Here is a 21483-nt window from a genome sequence, read left to right as displayed (position 1 = left end):
ACAGAAAAAAATAGTGATGTACAGTAGGATATTTATGAGATAACATTTTGCCATATATCTTATAATTACTATAAATGAAAAATAATGCAAGGGGAAACCAAAACTGTCGCTAATAAAGACTATCAAATTTAAAATTTTTCCTAAATATGAGCTAAAAGTTAAGACAGAAATACTATTTTATTAAAAATGTATGTTCCTATTCAATATAAAATGGCAATTACAACAGGAGGAAATCACTTGTCTTTATCATGTTCTAGGCACTGTGATAAATACTAAGAGCGCCATGTTGAACAACGCACGATCCCAAACTCAGGAAATAAGATCAAAAGAAGAGATCAACAACTGTTAATGTTCAAATTAAAATTTTTCATTCTATTGTTATTGACTACAATTCTTCATATTTGTATTTACCTATTTCACAATTTCTTTTAAAATCACTTCAGACCACAGTGATTTTTAACATCATAATAAGCATAATGTAATAATACAGACAATCTCATTTCTTTTTAGATTTTATTTACCTATTTTATGTATGAGTACTCTATTTGCAGGTAAATCTGCACGCCAGAAGAGGGCATTAGGTCTCATTATAATGGCTGTGAGCCACCATGTAGTTGCCAGGAATTGAACACAGGACCTCTGGAAGAATAAACAGTGCTCTTAACTGCTGAGCCATCTCTCCAGCTCAGGCAACCCTATTTTTACCTGAAAATCATCTAATATAAACTTTTCTTCTTTAAAAAAAATGTAGAATTTATATAAGAATGTTTTAACACAATAGTAATTTTTTTAAATATCTAAAGTTTGCCACCAAGCATCATCTTGAGGACTGGGGTTGGCCTAACAAGATGAGGTCTTAGATTCTATCTTCAGAGAGAAGATACAGACAGAAAATGGAAAATAAAATAATTTTACTTAATATACATGTATATATAAATGATAAAATATTATATATATATAAATAAGTTCTATTGACAAATAAAACCTTAACAGAAGCCAAAAGTGTTTTTTCACCCTTTTCTAAGTATACTGTTAAACCGTAATCTAAAATTACTTATTATATCCATTAGCTCTGACTAACCAAAATGGATATTTTTTATGTTTTAAAATTATAATTGTTATTTTATTAAAACAAATACATTATTATTGTGATTATATATATTTTTCTAACATTATGCTATGTCCTATTTGGGGTAAATGTTTCATTATTGGTTAATATCCAAGCAAATACCAAGAAAATCTTAGGGGAAAAATATTGCTAAAATAATTACTGATCTTTTCTTATAGATAATCAGCTATCATTACTCCAAATGTACCCCTTTTTAAATTTTCACATTACAATCTTTACCTCTTAATTTAAAGGATAATACATAGGAAAAATAAGAATTTTTTTGCTTACAATTTTCAAATGAAAAAAATTAAATATAAATCTAAAAATGTAATATACAGTTACTTTGTGTGAATATATACATAATTTGGAACAAAAAATAATCTTGCTTTGTACAATTAAAAACACATCCAGAATTTTATACTTAGTTTTAGATATCATATTTTCAAAAAGAGAAAAAACAAAATTCACAAATTAAGAAGCCCTCCTAAGACATCAAGAAAAAGTAAATTTGACGCATGACAGTCAGAGACATCTAGGCCATTTAACCTAAGGGAGAGAGAAAGGAAGTCACAGGTAAAGGGAGGAGAGAGGTGTAGAAGGAATAATAACATTAACAAGGGAAACTCATGAGCTTGAAGACACTGAAGAGAAAGAACTGTCTGTATTGGAATGAGAACGCAGAAGTAGTGAGTGCCGTAGGACAAAGTATCTGAGCAGAGACACTGACCACAGGGATGCATTCCTCAGCATAGGAGACACGAAAAGATACTAATCTGGTGACAATGGCCTCAGCACATTGATGAGACATCCCTCACAACTTACCTTTTTTTCTGCCTGCAATATAATTTCTTCATAAAACCGTGGGACAAATGCACAACCACTTTGCTGCTGATCTTTCTTGATGTTAATATTTTCATAATATACTGTCTTTTTCCTTTCAAAAATTCAGATAGAATTTGAGAGCTTTAATTTTCAATACACAAATGTTTATATAAACAAAGATAATTTTTATAACAATTGCTTCTGCTTTAATAGATTTGATAGCATCAATAGGTTACATCAATACATTCAAATTCTTAAAAGAAAATACGCTTTCATGTAGGTTGGTTTTGTTTTGTTTTTTTTTTTAATCTGGAGCATTAGGGCTGCCAGGATGGTTCAGGGAGTAAAAGCGCTTGCTGTCAAGCCCGATGGCCTGAGTTTAGCCCCTGGGACCACATGGTAGAGGACCAGGATCCTCACAAGTTTTCTTCTGACCTCACACAGGGGTGCACATACATGCACATATATGTACAGGTACACACACAAAAGGTACGAATTTAAAATTCAGCGCACTATCATGAAATTAATCTAATAATTATTCCAGATGGAAAATGGACATGAGAATTACAGCACGAACTGACTTTATCAGTGGTAACAAAAAAAAATGTGTTCATAAGTCTTTAAAAATCCCTTGGTGTTTTAATTTCTGCTTAAAATAAGAAAAAATAGCCCTTTCTATTTAAGTCATAAAACAGTAAGCCAAAGGGCATAAAGATCTCTAAGAATGAAGGATAACTGTATTTTCATTGTGATTAGACAGTTTAAAGAAACAGTAAAGCCACAAGGGCAGTCCTGAAGTCAGACAGCTGGCAGGAACTCCAGCTATAAACAGCAGAGCCACAAGGGCAGTCCTGAAGTCAGACAGACATAATAATTAATTCTCTATAACACAGTAAAAAGAGCACAAAGCAGATGTGGGGCATTAGTGCCAAGCATGACCCAATAAACACACTATAACTTTTGACATTAATCATAGTTAGAATTATATTTAAATAAACCATGCTTAAACCATGCCATTTTTCCAATTTATTGAACAGAACTTCAAAGACATTCAATATTCAGCCTTTAAAAACAACTATTAACTACACAAAAATTAAATTAAAATAAGTACCAAAACCCACAAAACTTTAGGTTATGTAATAATTGCCACTAATTTCAATATTCTGAGCTATGATTTCAAAGTGCATTTACTACCATTCTGGCTCACTTTTCCCAGATTTTATTCATAAAATAATTTAACAAATAAACTTATTTTTCCAAACTTCAAATGGTTGCAGCAATGGACTAAATGTGTATTTGTGATATTATAATTGTTATGTGTTGCTATGTCCATTTCGCTCCCAAAGAGAAGATTATAAATACATGTCCCCATTCAGAATGGTCAGCCATACCTTTGTTATGTGTAAGATCCCAGAAGAATCTTAACTCAATAACCCCCAAAATAGAAGGAAAACTATACTAGAAAATGTCCACTGCAGAGTCAACCAAGACAACTGCAAGTAAAACACATAGCAATGCCGCCAACCAAGTCAAAGAGAGACAGCAAGAACAGCTGCTGAGCTGAGGCAGTAAGGAGCACAGTGCAGGATTCTGTCCTCCAGGGAAACATGGAGAGAATGAACTGAAGGAGAGGTGAAGTGGAGAGATTTTAGAAAGTGCTTAAAAATAGCATAAAAATAGGGAGAGAGTAAAAATGAGGCAACATTAGAAGACATAAAATGGACAAGATGAAAAAAAAAACCTACCAAGCAAAACCAGAGTTAACAGTGTGGAGGGTCCTGGCTGCTGTTCATGCTGTTTAAACTGAAACAAGTAAGGAGAAGAGCAAACCAGTAAACTAAGAAAAGAAATGTTTTCCTGGTTAAAATAAATGAGCCACAAAACAAAATCAAAAGTTATTAATCTGGGAAAGGGACAGGCAGTGATGAAGCTTTTTAAAAGAAAGCCTCTTTTTGTCTTGACTGTCCTGTTAACAATAGTTTTAACATAATGTACTGTTTCTTTCCAAATACTTTCTCATGTCAGGCTTAAACACAGTCCCGTGGCCCTTCCTCCTAAGAAAGCTAACTCCTGGAGGTAACCGTGCTGGCTCCTTCTGCAGACCGACCACTGCCACTCCTTCCTTCACCTAAGAACGCCATGGCTATCTCGCTAACTTCTCTAACCGTTATCTAGTCAGAAGGATGGAGCCATAAGCCAAGGGTCAGATAGGAATTTGGACCCACCTGCTTTAAGATATTCTAGAATCTTTTGTGTCTATTTTAATTAAGCACAGTACATCTAGGTGATTAGGTACATGGGCTGTGCAGTACTTGCATAGGTTGTCAGTTAAAGTATAGTTCTGGCATTTAAATGGTCACATGATCTAAAACGTGTTATTTATCTTCTCTGATTCCTGAATTTTTCACTAATAAACTAGGTAAACAATAGACAGGACAAAGAGACATGTGAAGACTACGTGGAGTAATACAGATAAAGCAAGAAACAGAAGCTGACTCAGGAGAAGGCAATGGTTTTCTTATGGATTGTTCCAAAATACAATACTCGCTGGAGCTTTTCATACTAACTTTCCTTTCTTAACAGGTTAGCCTAATCAGAACTAGTACAGTACTCTGTTAACTACGCTTAAGAAGTCTTTTCTATTCTCTCTCTCTCAGAGTTTTACTATGTAATTCTTGAGGACCTGAGAATAATTAAGTAGACCAGGCTGGTCTTGAGCTTTCACCAATAATCCTGCCTCGGCCTCCCAGGTGCAGGCATCATCGTAAGTGTGAACCACTGCTCCTAGTTGCTGTTTGTTATTACTTACTGGATGATATCATACTGTCCAGGACCAGGACCTGAATATTTGAGCAATTCTTGTCTTCCTGTAGCATTGCCAAAGTGTACACCTTTATATTTCAAAGTTGCGTTAGGATAATCCTAAAAAGAAAGAAAGAATAAGAAAAAGAACATGAGGCCAAGTGAGAAACAACTTTTAATTTTACTGAGGTCTAAACGCATAGCAAGGATCCTCAGTCAAAAGAGTTGCACCAGTAAAATCAGGGCTCTTTACACATCCTTCTCGCTAAGCCAGGATACTCAAGAGAATTGCTTCTAATCTAAGTCTATACTGAACCAATGTGGGCACTGCCATCTTGGTACTTCGTGACAATGCAATGCCTCCAGAGCAATAAAGAGAAGCTCCACCTGGAAAGAGGTTGAACGTATTATTTAGAAAAAGGAAAAAAATATTTAAAATATACTAATAAACAGCACTAAAAAATCTCAGGCAATTAATTACATGAATTCAAAAATATATTTGTATAAAATGTTCTAAGCCTAACAAGTGGTTAAAAACAAATTTAACAAAAAAATATTTTAAACAACAAATTTAACATTATCCCACCCAGTTTCGTGTTATTGCTAATACGTGGGACAGTGTACAGATCTGCATCAGTTCAAGGCAGCCAAGACCAAGTTCTTAGCACAAAGGAGCTTTATTTGCCCCAGAGAGACAAAGGGCAGGGAATAAAAGACAATGACAGGAGATAGAGGGTGAGAGGGAAGGAGAAGGGAACAAGGGAGGGGGGCATTTGCTCCAAGGGAGGGAGGGGCAGAGGACCGCCTCTGGATAGAGAGGAGACAGATGCAACCAGTTGGAAAATGGTGGCTTATAAAAGTAAAGCAGGAAACCCTGTGGTAGGAGGGGGTGTTTAATTTTAATTGGGCATGTTAATTAGGTGAGCCAAAGGGGGCTTTTGATTGCTGGGCTTCAATACATTGATAGCTGGACCTTGGTGGTCATCCTCAGAAGGAGGAAGTGACCAAATAAGGGAAGAGACCTTGGTGGCTAGCTTTAGGAATGTGATCTAATGGGTTTTATCAAGGCAGAGGAAACAGAGGAGAAAGGCAAGGCCTGTCAGAGCCATGTTTGCCATGCCTGGGCTGTCTAGAGACCCTTCAGACATAATCATTCTTTTAATACAAAAGAAATTATTTGTGTCAGGAAAAATCCAAGCAACATTTTCCCTCTAACCTTGATAAGATAGATGTGAAACTTAAGCATGAACCACAAGAAGTTAAAGCACTGTTTTATCAGCAACTAAAAATGAAAATATAATGTAGTAAGGACAGTGGATTCCTTCCCAGAGTTTCCCTTCTCCTGTGATCCACTCTTCTTTATAAAATCGTTGAAGAAGCCTAGACAGGTTGCTATGAGGTTAGGTGTACTTGCTGCTCTTGCAGCGGATGTAGGTTCAGTTCGCACATGGCAGCTCACAACCATCTGTAACTTCATTCCTGGGGATCCAGTGCCCTCTTCTGGCCCCTATGAGCACTGCACTTATGCAGTGCATCCATATACAAGCAAGCAAAACATTCAATATATAAAATAGCAGAAAGTAAATCCTATAAGAAAGAAATCATGTAAGATTTGTTAACAAACCTGTTCTAACTGAAGGTAGAAGATAAACTATAGATTATTTATTGTTAGTTCATCTGAAAGGCTGTCTTTGTAAAATATGCAGGTTGGGTTGTGTTGTTACATGTATGTGGTGTTTTGCCTGTGTGCATCTCTGTGTCCCACATGCACAAAGTGTCTGAAAAGCCAGAAGGACACTGGATCTCCTGCAACTAGAGCTGCAGATGATTATGGGCTGCCATGTGGTTACTGGGAATTAAACCTGGGTTCCCTGGAGGAACACCAGTGTTCTTAGCCACAGATCCATCTCTCCAGCTCTTATTGAAAAATAAGCTTGAATTACTAAAACAATTACAATACATAGAATAAAATCACTAATAACATATAATTTAACTACATAAAACAGTATATCAAGAGTTCTAGGTGACTTACTATTTAAACACAATGTAATAAACTCTCAGTTAGCACCACAAAGCACCATTTCAGTTCAAAATCCTATCTACTACCTCACCTAGACCACAAGAGATGTAGAGAACAGGCCCAGGCTAGACGTCAGGGGATTTCTGGAACATGCTTCCACTGCATGTGAAAAGAACTGCAGCTGAACTCTGTTAACACTGCAGAAAGACAGAAGCTGCAGATGACGGGGACTCTGGTAAAGAATACTTAGTGATTTCCAGTGAGGGGGCAGCATTCTAAAGCTTTGGGATGCTGTAACAAAATCTAAAAAGAAGCTGCTGCATCTGGACCCAGGAGCTGAGTGTAGAAAAATGGAGTCACCAGCTGTTCTGTGGCAGTTTCCTCTGAGATTAAAACCTTTCATCTAGGAGAAAATGTTACAACATGGTATGGTAAAAGGCAGATAAAGCAGCACGGTGTTCTGAGGGGGAGGCTTGTAAAGACAAAGGACAGGAAAGGCAAGAAACCCACAGGCTGTGCTAACACTGCATTCTTCAGGGGAAGCTCATTAAGCTCAAAAAGGAAAGAACTCAATAGCTCTGGGAAGTCACTGAAACTGAACAGACTCACTAGGCCCTCCTTCCCCAAGAGAACAGAAGCAGTAAGGACTGCTGAGGAACATTCTCAAACAAGCTGTGCTGTCTAGAACAGACAGATGATAAGACAACCCACCTAGAACAAGCAGATAGGTGTAGAGCTGGCTGTAGGTCAGAGACCAACAGAGCTGCCTGCAAGAGGTTTAGTCAACTGAGCTGCCTGAGACACTGTCCAACCTGTTGAACTGACTTCAGGCTTGCAGTGCACTCCAGGTTCCCAGCTTTACTGGGCAGTCACCCAGGTGGGCCTTTGGTTGTGCAACTGTCTTTGAACCATTTTTAATCCTGTAAGTGATCCCTCACCCATACTCCTGTGAGTAATCCCATTGATCTACCGCACTAGACTTTTACAGGTATCTAAAGGATTCAGTTATATTTGGGGATGTTTTCCATCTAAAAGGGCAAACCACTTGAAAGATGAGTATGAAAATTAACTCTGGAAATCAGCTAATCATAGTGACCCAGCTACTAAGAAAATCTTAAAATCAAAGCAATAACAACGCAAAATTCTGTTTTCTGTTGACTCAATTTGCATTCTTTGGTGTATTAATGCCTATATCTTGCAAGAGGAAAAGAAAACCTTGTTTTATTATCAAGGCAGAACTGGCCTGAAATCCTACTCCTTGAGGTCAAGTTTGCATAGCATCAGAATGTGCTATGCAAAATACCAATAAAGAATAGTCTTACCCAGCCCTAAAGCCTAAGACAAAACCACAGCAGTGGCCAGCCCAGAATAATACCTCTAATGGTGCAAAACTGGCACTTTTATCTTGGGGGTAACCAACATCTATCTAATTGGACAGATCTTAAGGCCCAGTCACTAAGAGGGAATTAATTGATGCCTGGGACTGTAAACCTAGTCACTACCCTTGGGTGGAGAAGTCATAGACCCTAGAGGAGACCTTTCTACTACCCTTTTTCAAAACCAATATTATCGCTGACTATATTACAAATGCTTTTTCTTATACCCACAAAAAATATAGCTTTTACCAGTCATCAAAAATTCATTTTGCAGCAAACAGAGAATAATACAAAGATTCTCAACTGCTTAAAGAGCAGAGAATATATGATTGTGGGGTATCATCCTCTATATGTGAGGTTCAGGGAAAATCCAGGAAGAGGAAGCAGAAAGATGGTAAGAGTTAGGAACCAGGATACTTGTTACCAAATTGTACCTTCTAGACATGACAAGGAATCTACACTCACAAAATCTGAAAAATACAGTTAACCCAAACAAGATCTGCATAATGACAGTATAAATTGATATGCCAGTGTGAACAAGGGAAATTTCACAAGGCCCCACCTGTAGATGAAGAGCTAAAGGCAATCAACGCTAAGAAAGGGAGAACCTGTTTTCTTCACAGACAATCTCCCTGACAGCTATCTAATCCCATATGGTCAGCCCTGAATATACTTATTCATAAGCAACAATAAATGGATTCAGTACGGAGAGTGTGCATGGGAGTGTTTGTGTGCATGTGTGTCCATGTGTATGTGTGTGTATCAATAACAAAGAAAATGTCATGAATTTGAGAGGGAGTTAGTGGAACACAGAGGAGAAGTTATAAGAGGAAGAAGTAAGGATTTGCCTACTTAGTCCTTGCGAAATTGGGCAGCTGAATTCTCCCGCGTCCTGCTTGTCTACAATTTGGACAGCATACTGTCAGCAGCTGAGGCAAGGACGGTTTTGGCCCAGTGGCTATCTTTGCCATATTTAAAGCTAACTCCATATAGTGGGTCTTTGATCATCTCCGAAGTAATTTTGAGGTGCTGTCAGCAGCAGATGTCTCTCCTTGTCAAAAAAAATCCTTTTATTATTATAAAAGCATCTTTAAATGCCATATTCTGTAGATCTCTGAAGTGTCTGAAGACCATCTATTTATTTCTAATATATCTGATAGAAAAGCATTGCTTGTTTCTAGCTACATAAGAAAGGGGCTGGAGAGATGGCTCAGCCGTTAAAGGCTAGGCTCACAACCAAAAATGCAAGAAAGAAAGAAGAGGAAAGAAAATGAACAGAAAAAGAGATCCCTGAATCCAACCTCCTTTATTCTGTTTCCTCCCTGACCAAGACCATTAACAACTATGACAAACACTCCTAAACAACAAACATCCATCACCCACCAAACAACCAAAAACCACCCATCCCACCTCTTGAGAATGGGATGTTGTTCTCTTAAAAGTGCTTCCTGCTCTCTGAGGCAACAAAATCTTTGGAGGGCCCTAAAAAATTCTTGGCCATTTTGAAGTTGTTCTGGGTGCAGATTTTTGAGGAAACAGCTATTGAGGATGGTGTGTGAGGTTGGAGCACCTACAGTACTTGTTTTTGTCTTCTTTGGTGTCTGGTCCCATTGCTCTGTAAACATATAAATTTTTCAAGGTGATACACATTTCTGTACTAACACATGTATGGAATGTACAGTGTACACAAATCAGCTAAAGATGATGCTCTGTTCTTTGCTCAAGCAGGTGAAGGGCATCAAACTTTATAAGTCTCCATTGGGACTGTGTAACCAAGCTGTCATATGAATCTCCACACCATAAAAAAGGACAGCATGATAAATCTGAGGACTCTATAGGCAATAAGATCTATTGGCTACATAGAGACGAGTCTCAGCAAGTCTCAGAGCTGTTCCCACATAGAAGTGTCACATATATATCACCTGTTTGTTGTTACTTTTGCTTTCTTTCTTCATGTATGCAGTCAAGATAGTCAGGAAGTCTCCCCCAGTCAAATCTAATATTTATTAATTTTGAAGGAATCCATAGCTTTTCTTTTCCTGTTGAAACAAAGGTGAAACCTCTCCCCCAATACAACATATTTTCTGACTTCCTTATGAAGTTAAGACATCCTTAAAATATTGTTCTGGTTTGGTTCAGTAGTTTTTTCCATAATCCTATGTCTCTAAGCAACCGTTGGCTTTTGCTCATTAGCATTTTTAAATTTTAAAGTCAATAAAGCATTATTTAATCTATCTCTGGAAGAGCCCATATTCCCCTTCTGCCCTATGAGCATTTTCTTTAAAGTCTTGTTAGATCTCTCTACAATTGCTCATCCTGTAGGATTGTAAGGTATATATATAACATTTTCTATTTTATAATGTCTGAAATATTTTTGTATTTTACTGGATACATACATTGCTGCAGCAGCAGCTTCCATCTATAGAGGTGCCTTTAATATAACCATGATCTCTAGTAAGTGTATAATTTCAGAATTATGCTTTTCAGAACACAAGGCAAAAGACCATTAGAATTCTGAATATGTATCAATTGTACTGTACACACACTTTAATCCTCCAAACTCTATCAAGTGAAGCACATAAGCTATTGTATGACACTGCTCTAAGGTGGCAATATTGAACAGAGTCTGTACTCTTAATTCAGTATATTGTCCTTTTTCTAGCAACTGATCCTTGACAATGTAAGTATAATATCTAGTCTGATTATGATGGTTCACAGCTGAAACATCTTTATCTAGCATCTCAATAGGCTGCCACCGTGCAATCTCATTAAGCCTTTGCGAATGTCTCTCATCTGGGACTACATTTGTTGCTGTCGTTGTAGGTCCTAGATGAGATTCTTCTGAAGAGCCTTTATTCCAAATCAGAGGATTTTCTGATCTTTTTCCTATCCCCTCCATTCTAGCATTTAATTTCTCAGTTTTCCCCTTCCCTACGTCTTTTTTATTCTTTTGATCTCTCTTAAAAAGGACATATAAAATTGAAATCATTACAGAGAATACAGTCATTTCTGTGCTGATGAGCATAACAAACTTATATGGGGTCCAGAGGCCCTCTGTCATTGTGTTCTCCATTTTTAAGATAGAGAACATTTTTTCTTTTTATTCTCTCTAAATTGTGCACATTTACAGAATGTTTTTACTTATTTTCTTTCTCTCTCCTTTCTTTGGAGACTTTATTTTATTTTTCTTTCTTGCTCCTTTCTTTGGAGACTTTCCTTTTATGTGCATTTATTTATCTCTTTTACCAGTTTTTAACTTAATATCTTTGTCTGTGTTTAATTTTCTCTGAACTCTTTCCCATCTTTACATGGCTTATTCTTTTTTATTTTACTTAACTCTTTCTTTATGTACTTTTGCTGGAGTGCCTTCTGCCACACCAAGTTTCTCTGGCCTTTTGCCTTTGGCATGGGTACAGGCCTTTCGCCTGCAGGCACCCACTCATAGTCCCAGACTCACATGCCCAGCCACGCCTTAGTGGGCCTACACCTCGGACCTCTGCCCACTCTGGTAAGGTGGGGCCAGCTATTGCATTGGCCACTGGGACACAGCTGGTCCAAATGGACCACAGTTTTTGCCCTCAATATGTAGCTATTTGTCAAAGAAACTATGGTCTCTAGAAAGTGTTTCCCGAAGTCTGCAGCACTTAGGGCACTATAGTTTTTAATAAACATAAAGATCTCCATGTGATTATTCAGATCAAGGGTGGGCATAGAAAAACATAACAGTTACACACTACATAGAGAGTGCCAGGCCAGCCAGGCCAACATACTGACACCTTGTCTTAAAATTTTAAAAGTATTCATAAAAACCACAGTGTTATTTTAGAGTCCCTTCTAATAAAGCATAATACCCAATGGGGGGTAATTGTCCTAGCTGTGACAGATCACACCGGCTGAAATGGGCAACTGAGAGCAAGGACTTCAGGGCCCGCTGAAGCAGCAGCTGTCTTCAGTACAATCGGGCTTCCACCGGAAGCACATAAGAGAGCCCCAAAGACTTCAGCAAACTCCTATGAAAGGGAATTCTACAGAAGGTGTGAGGTCCCTACAAAGATACAAAAGATAGAACACTGATGTCTGAGGGATAAATATTGTTGTCATTTGATAAAGCTTAGAAAATGTGATGTTATATAAATAAAAAGGATTCATCCTTGTTTCTTCTGCAATGTTTTAGTATTATATATAGTCTCAGTGTGCTTCCATCCTTAACGCATGAGTGATGGGTGAATCAGCCCCATAAAGCATTACATCAAAGGAAGATATATTGTTATTATTGTCATTACAAGTAGGGGTTCCAACTGATATATGATGAATCTCAGCCTCTAATCCGATCCTTGAAAGAAAAGTCTATGAATAAAAAGTTAAAGAAGAAAAAAAAGTAAAAGAGCCGTCTACAAAATTCTGTGATACAGAGTGAGTGTGTGTGTGTGTGTGTGTGTGTGTGTGTGTGAGTGTGTGTGTGTGTGTGTGTGTGTGTGTGTGTGTGTGTGTGTGTGTGTGTCCATGCTGTGGGACTCTTAAGTATAGGGGGGTAAAAGAAAAAAAATAAGAAAACCTAGCACAAAAGGAAATAAGAAAAGGCATCTAAATGCTTTAAAATAAATAAAGTCATTTGAATTACTTCCCAAACTCTTCTAAATGGCCTACTAATGGCTATATTTTCAAAAACTAATGACTACTGTTTAACTAAAAATTGGAGCTTTTATTTGAAAGTAAATTAATCCTAACATACTAAGGGAGATTTTTTTCCATGACCCTTTGTGGAAAATGGAAAATTCCATTCATGAGGATAACTTTCACCTTTCACCTAGAGCAAGTACTTGATGGTAATCTCTCCTTAGCATCATCCCTTTAAGGTTATTAAAAAGAGTCACTTAAACACAAGTATCCAATACTGTGACAGTTATTCTGATAGCTAACATGACTCCTGAAAAACCAAAATTTGTATAACCTAGACATCAGGTGATCTGTATCCAAGGCAGAGTGGAGATCAAAACTGAAAATACAGGAGAAGTTCTGATGGTAGGGAAAAAATCCTACTTATGTTGTACTTTGTTTTTAGTCAAAAAATAAAGTAGAATTTCATAATTGTGCAAATGTGTCCCGGTAATAATCCAACCACACAGCCATACTGAATATATTAGATATTGTAGGTATTGTACCCAGTAATGCATCTAATATATTTACTCTAGCCTATCTATTTGTAGTAGTAATAATAAAAAATATTAAAGCTTTTACATAATATTTTTAACCTTAAAAAGAACTTGTCAGATATTGTAGCACATGCATATAATCCAAATAAGCAGATCCCTGTGACTTTGAAGCTAGCCTGACCTACATTGGCAAATACCAACCCAACCAGGGCTACATAGTAAGACCCAGTCTCAAAAAATAAAAATAAATCATGTTAACAACTTCAGTGTTAGAGATTGAGTCTGAGCCCTTAAATGTGCCATATAAGCATTCTCTCACTGAGCTACACACCTAACACGTGTTACATTTGCATTTGTTTGTTTGTTTTTGTTTTGTTTGGTTTGGTTTGGTTTGGTTTTTTGAGACAGGGTCTCTCTGTGTAGCCTTGGCTGTCCTGGACTCACTTTGTAGACCAGGCTGGCCTCGAACTCACAGCGATCCTCCTGCCTCTGCCTCCCGAGTGCTGGGATTAAAGGCGTGCGCCACCACGCCCGGCTACGTGTTACATTTATATAAGAATTATTTCAATACAGCTAGGACTTTGAGTAGAATTGTGTTCAAGAAGCAGTCTTCAAATAAATTTGTACTACTGAGAATTTTATAGCTCAACATTTGATCATGGCAAAATTCTTTATATATGCATGCATGTACATATGCATGTGAACAATCACACGGGCACACAGGAAATTGAAGACATAAGCAAAATCGTTTTCCTGTATGAACACTAAAAGGCATTTTATTTAAACCATGTGAACTAACAACTATTTGGCTTTTAACTTCTACAGACTTTAGATAAATGTTCAATCTCAAATTAAGGCTTAAAAAAAAGAAAACAAAGAATAAATAAATTGATGCACATTTAATTCTCAGTCACATGTGCTTTTATGTTAAGAATTGTTACCAATGTCAACTTCAAGGTCACTGTCACTATGGAAAGTTATTAACAAATAAAATATGACTTAATTGACGCAAACTCAGCATGGAGCTGCAACACTTTAAGTGAAGGCTGTAATAAAATTTGAAAAAGAATTACTAACTGCCATTCTGACTAACAATTAAATAAATGAAGAGGAGACTGTGTAACTTTCACCTCTCATCTTTCCATAATTAAATATGGAAATGGACTTGAAGAATTACGAGTCTGGAGGTGCATCAGTTTAAGCGCTAATGGGCTGCTCTGCAGCAGCTCAGAGGTCAGCATCAGGATTCCAGTTCCAATCTCCTTGTCCATTCGCAATCTAGAAATACATTTCTGGCTGTTGTTTAGAAATGAGAGCAGCTTTAGCTTTCAAAATGTTATTCTAAATAAATCAGGTGCAGAATTTCTCTGCAGAAGAACTTAGGTGAAATATGTCATTTGTCAGCTAAAGCGTTATAAAACAATTATATAGTCAAGCTTTACCATATACCTAACATTTGGGTCACCCATTATACTTATTTCTTCTCACAACTTGTCCCACCTTTTAATGTGTAAGGTTTACAAACTCTCCCTCCCGCTAGGGTTCTCTCTCTCCAGGTGGCGCTAGTAGAAGGCTACACTTACCTTCCCACCATGCCCACCTCTTAAGATTTCTAATCTTCTTCCCCAGCCTAACGCTCACTAGTTCCAATCTCATTCCTGCATGGAAACCTTGGAGGAACTTTTGCCCCACCCCTCACACAAACAGGAGGGTGCATTACCCCACGCCATCCATACCTAGGACACAGATGGCATCTCCTTTGTACATGAAGGAACCTAAAAACCTGGTGGTGCCATCGTGTCAGATACTGAGGTGGTTGAGGCACCAGCCCTTCCTGCCCATACCATTAATCAATAGGCCAAACTAACAGCCCTTACCCGCACCTTCCAGTTGGCACAGGGACGATCCTAAAATGTTTACACAGACTGCAAATATGCTTTTCATACCCTTCTGCCCCATGCTGCTATCTGGAGAGAGCACTGATTACTAACACCAAAGGGAGGACCTATAACTAACGCAGACCAGATCATGGCCATACCAAAAGCCTCCCACCTTCCCACAGCGATTGGAATTGTCCAATATCGGTCACACCAATGTGACAATTCCATATTCCTTAAAGGAAATACCTAGGCTGATGAGGCAGCTAAAGCTGTGGCCCTTAGGGGCCTAAACTCATCTCACACACCTTTAGAAATCCTTACACTTCAACCCATATACCCCTTCTCCCCTAATATTCAAATTCTGTCCGCTCTGTACCAACACTTTAATCGTAATAGCCAAGCCTTCTCTCACTTTGTTAAACCCACCTACAGCCTACTGCCAAGGACTTAAACTTCTTAAAGACTATTACTGCCTCCTGTAAGACCTGTCAGACATCAACCCCCAACTCCAGGTATTGTAGCCGTCCCTCCCCCCTTCCTCTACTCACCAGGCTAGGGTCTCCCTCCCTGGGACTGACTGGCAACTTGACTTTACACAGAAGCCCACAGTCAAAGATGCCCAGTATCTCCTGGTCCTGGTAGGCACTTTCTCAGGATGGGTGGAGGCTTTTCCCACCACTAACAAAAGGACTCAGTTTCTAAGTATCTCCTTCTCAAGATAATCCCTCACTTTGGAGTCCCTGCCTCCCTCCAATCAGACAATGGTCCTGAGTTGACCTCTTAGGTTTCCTAGACCTTATCTAAAGCCCTCAACATTCCTTGGCATTTTCATATCCCATACCACCCCCAGTCCTCGGGAAAGACAGAACAAACTAACTGACCCCTTAAAAATACTCTTATCACACTGTCACTCCTGCCACTCGCACTTTTCAAGCTAAGGACTCTCCCTAAGAAACCTGTTTTTATTTCACTCTTTGAGCTCATGTATGGATGACTGGTTCTAACTCTGGGTTTTTTCACCTAAATCTTCGCCCCTCCCTGACCATCTACTCAGCCGCTTACTCTGTCATCTATGCTCCCTACTATGGGACTTTACTGACCACTATCTACAATGCCCACAGCCTAATCCCTGTCCATCTCCTCTCATTACTGGGAATCAGGTCCTCCACTCTGCTCAAGATCAGTGTCCCTCAGCTCCTTCTCCTAAGTGACAGGACCCCTTCAAAGCAATTCTTGTGACTCCCACAGTTGCTAAAGCCTTTTAACCCCCCTCTTCAAGATAATGCCCCTTCCTACATATCAGCTCCAACAGGGCCCTGCTCTCTTAAGCTCCAGAGGATGTTGAGACCAACCACCTTGCCTCCTGCTCCGGAAGAATGAAGCTTCACTCCAGTAACCCTGTTCAACTCTACAGACTGGATACATATTTTCCCTCCTCCCTTCTTGTCTGTTTCTGTCCAGGGCAGCCCTTATATTTAGAGATTCCAGGTTCAAGAAACCCTCATCCATAACAGTCTCTCCAAGTCGGGTTGGGAAATTGCTCTATGGAAGGCTGCCAGAAGCCAGCTGAAGTCACCATCACTCCCTATCCATCCCTCCTCTCTTATTTGATAGAATTTTTCTTTGCTTCCTATTTGACCAAACAGAAAGTCATTATAAGGAAGGAGCAGACACTTATGGGGGCTGCCCCTATTGGTTGTGCCAGATACACACACCAGCACAGAAGCTGGTTCTTTGAGAAAATCAACAAGATAGACATACCCTTAGCCAAACTAACTAAAAGGCAGAAGAGACACTATCCAAATCAACAAAATCAGAAGGAAAAGGGAGACATAATAACAGACAATGAGGAAATCCAACGAATCATTAGCTCTTACTTCAAAAGCCTATATGCCACAAGATTTGAAAATCTAAATGAAATGGACAATTTTCTTGATAGATTCCACTTACCAATGTTGAATCAAGATCAGGTAAACAAATTAAATAATCTTATATCTGCTGTGGAAAAGAAGCATTCATCAGAAGTCTCCCAAGAAAAAAAAAAAAAGGCCTGTGCAGAATTCGACCAGACCTTCAAATAAGAGCTAATACCAATACTCTTCAAACTATTCCACAAAATAGAAATGGAAGGAACATTACTAAAGTCATTCTATGAGGCCACAGTCACCTTTATACTTAAACCTCAAAAGACCCAACAAAGAAACAGAATTTCAGACCAATTTCTCTTCTGAACATTGATGCAAAATTACTCGATAAAATACTTGCAAACTGAATCCAAAAATGGTAATCAAATATGGCATGGTAGTAGCAAAGAAAAAGGCTAGTTGATAAATAAAATAGAATCGAAGACCCAGAAATAAACCCACAAATCTATGGAAAAAAATTTTGACAAAGAAGCCAACTCCACCACACACATATGGTCACTTGATTTTTGACAAAGAAGGCAAATCCATTAAATGGAAAAAGGATAGCATCTTCAACAAATGGTCCTGGTCTAACTGGAGGTCTATGTGTAAAAAAATGCAACTGGACCCATATTTGTCACCTTGCACAAAACTCAAATCCAAGTGGATTAAAGACCTCAACATAAAACCAGAGACACTAAGTCACTTAGAAGAAAAAGTGGGGAAGACCCTGGAACATATTGGCACAGGAGACAACTTCCTGAACAGAACACCAACAGCCCAGGCCTTAATGTCAACAATTAATAAATGGGACCTCATGAAGCTGAGAAGCTTCTGTAAGGCAGGAGACACTGTCAAGAGAACAAAGGGACAGCCTACAGACTGGGAAAAGATCTTCACCAACCCTACATCTGACAAAGGTCTAATATCCAAAATATATAAAGAACTCAAGAAATTAAACACCACCAAACCAAATAACCCAATTGAGAAATGTGGCTTGGAACTAAAAAGAGAATTCTCAACAGAGGAATATCAAATGGCTGAGAAACACTTAAAGAAATGCTCAACCTCCTTAGTCATCAGGGAAATGCAAATCAAAACAACTCTGAGATTCCATCTTACACCCATCAGAATGGCTAAGATCAAAAATTCAAGCGACACCACATGCTGGCGAGGATGTGGAGAGAGAGAAACACTCCTTCATTGCTGGTGGGAATGCAAACTAGTACAGCCACTTTGGAAATCTATCTGGTGCTATCTCAGAAAAATGGGAATAGGGCTTCCTCAAGACCCAGCTATTCCACTCCTTGGAATATACCCAGAAGATGCTCCAGCACACAGCAAGAAAATTTGCTCAACCATGTTCATAGCAGCTTTATTCATAATAGCCAGAACATGGAAACAGCCTAAGTGTCCCTCAGTAGAAGAATGGATAAAGAAACTGTGGTACATATACACTATGGAATACTACTCACCTATTAAAAACAAGGAATTCCCAAAATTTGTGGATAATTGGATTGAGCTAGAAATGATCATAATGAGTGAGTTAACCTAGAAGCAGAAAGACTCAAATGGTATATACTCACTTATATCTGCATACTAGCCCAAGGGGCATGTCCCACGAAAGCCTTCACTTAACAGGAAACTGGGACAGAGGGGAGGACATCCTATTGGGACTCTAGAAGAGAGAAGCATGGGAGAATGGCAAAGAAGAAGGATCCAGAGGGTCCTAGAAACCTACAAGTAGAACATTATGATAGGCAGATTTGGGCCAGGGGTCCCGCTCAAACTAAGGCACCAGCCAAGGACAATATGGGCAGTAAACTTTAAACCCCTACCCAGATCTAGACAATGGGCAGAACATTCTCCACAGTAGAGTGGAGAGTGGGATATGACTTTCTCACATACTCTGATGCCTCACCTTTGACCATGTCCCCTGGAGGGGGAGACCTGGTGGCACTCAGAGGAAGGACAGCAGGTCACCAAGAAGAGACTTGATACCCTATCAGCATATACAGGGGGAGGTAATCCCCCTCAGGAACAGTCATAGGGGAGGGGAATAAGGGGAAAATGGGAGGGAGGGAAGAATGGGAGGATACAAGGGATGAGATAACCATTGAGATGTAAAAGAATAAATTAATTTTTAAAAAAAGCCAAGTCCATTCAATGGAAAAAAGACAGCATCTTCAACAAGTGGTGCTGGTCCAACTGGATGTCTACATGTAGAAAAATACAAATAGATCCATATTTATTACTCTGCACAAAACTAAAGTCAAAGTGGATTAAAGACCTCAACATAAAACCAGACATACTAAATCTGTTAGAAGAAAAAGTAGGAAAAGCCGTGAACTCAGTGGCACAGGAGAAAATTTCCTTGACAGAATACTAATATCTCAGGCTCTAAGATCAACAATTAATAAATGAGACCTCCTAAAACTAAAAAAGCTTCCATAATGCAAAGGGCACTGCCAACAGAACAAAACAATAGCCTACAGACTGGAAGATCTTCAACAACCCCACATCCAACAAGGGCTAATATACAAAATATATAAAGAACTCAAGAAATTAAACACCACCAAACTAAAAAAAAAAATGCTCAGCATGCCTAATTATCAGATAAATGCAAATCACAATGACTCTAAAATTCCATCTTACACCTACCAGAATGGGTAAGATAAAAAATTCATGTGACAGCTCATACTGGTGAGGATGTGGAGAAAAAGGAACACTCCTCCATTGCTGGTTAGAGTGCAAACTTGTACAACCACTCTGGAAATCAATCTAGTGCTTTCTCAGAAAATTGGGAACAGTGCTCAAGACCTCAAGACGCAGCTATACCACTCCAAGGCATACACCAGAAAGATGCTCCACCATAGAACAAGGACATTTGCTCACCTATATTCATAACAACTTTATACATAATAGCCAGAATCTGGAAAAAAACTAGATGTCCCTCAACAGAAGAATGGATAAAGAAATTGTGGTACTATTCTGGGTTTTTTGTTTTTCCATATGAAGTTCAGAATAGAACTTTCAATGTCTTTTTAAAAATGTGTAGGTATTTTGATAGGGATTGCACTGAATCTGTAGATTGCTTTTGGTAGGATGGCCATTTTTATTATGTTAATTCTCCCGATCCATGAGCAAGGAAGATCATTCCATCTTCTCATGTCATCTTCAATCTCTTTCTTTAGAGTTTTTAAATTTTTTTCAAACAAGTCCTTCACTTGCTTAGTTAGAGTAACTCCTAAGTACTTTATATTGCTTGTGGCTAATGTGAAGGGTGTAGTTTTCCTAATTTCTTCCTCTGCAAGCTTGCCATTTGTGTATAGGAAGGCTACAGACTTTTTTGAGTTAATTTTGTATCCAGCCAATTTGCTGAAGGTGTTTATCAGCTGTAGGAGTTCTCTGGTGGAATTTTGAGGGTCACTAATGTAGACTATCATATCATCTGCAAATAGGGATAATTTGACTTCCTCCTTTCCCATTTGAATACCCTTGATCTCCTTTTGTTGTCTTATTGCTCTGGCTAGAACTTCAAGTACTATATTGAAGAGATATGGAGAGAGTGGGCATATCAAATGGCTGAGAAACACTTAAAGAAATGCTCAATGTCTTAAGTCATCAGAGAAATGCAAATCAAAACAACTCTGAGATTCTATCTTACAGCCATCAGAATAGCTAAGATCAAAAATTCAAGCGACACCACATGCTGGCAAGGATGTAGAGAAAGAGGAACACTCCTTCATTGCTGGTGGGAATGCAAACTAATACAGCCACTTTGGAAATCTATCTGGTGCTATCTCAGAAAAATGGGAATAGGGCTTCCTCAAGACCCAGCTATTCCACTCTTTGGAATATACCCAGAAGATACTCCAGCACACAACAAGAAAATTTGCTCAACCATGTTCATAGCAGCTTTATTCATAATAGCCAGAGCATGGAAACAGCCTAAGTGTCCCTCAGTAGAAGAATGGATAAAGAAACTGTGGTACATATACACTATGGAATACTACTCACCTATTAAAAACAAGGAATTCCCAAAATTTGTGGATAATTGGATTGAGCTAGAAATGATCATAATGAGTGAGTTAACCTAGAAGCAGAAAGACTCAAATGGTATATACTCACATATCTGCATATTAGCCCAAGGGGCATGTCCCACGAACGCCTTCACTTAACAGGAAACTGAGACAGAGGGGAGGACATTCTAGTGGGACTCTAGATGAGAGAAGCATGGGAGAATGGCAAAGTAGAAGGATCCAGAGGGTCCTAGAAGCATTCAAGTAGAACATTATGATAGGCAGATTTGGGCCAGGGGTCCCGCTCAAACTAAGGCACCAGCCAAGGACAATACAGGCGGTAAACCTTAAACCCCTACCCAGATCTAGACAATGGGCAGAACATTCTCCACA

General features: G+C 38.6%; 1 protein-coding gene across 3 annotated transcripts in view; it reads right to left on the bottom strand.

The window, feature by feature from the left end:
• Window positions 1-21483, bottom strand: part of STPG2 (sperm tail PG-rich repeat containing 2) — a 428379-nt gene that overhangs the window by 387026 nt on the left and 19870 nt on the right. For all 3 annotated transcript variants that reach the window (XM_084757397.1, XM_084757398.1, XM_084757396.1), the window contains 2 exons: window positions 4743-4855; window positions 1934-2045 (listed from right to left, as the gene is read on the bottom strand). In XM_084757397.1, the coding sequence (XP_084613523.1) occupies window positions 1934-2045; window positions 4743-4855 (225 nt within the window). The remainder of the gene's footprint in view (window positions 1-1933; window positions 2046-4742; window positions 4856-21483) is intronic.

This window comes from Acomys minous (assembly GCF_964271855.1).
Source record: "Acomys minous genome assembly, chromosome: 14".
Lineage (NCBI taxonomy): Eukaryota > Metazoa > Chordata > Mammalia > Rodentia > Muridae > Acomys > Acomys minous.
The sequence above is the reverse complement of the archived record's forward strand: the minus strand, read 5'-3'. Positions and strand labels throughout refer to the sequence as shown.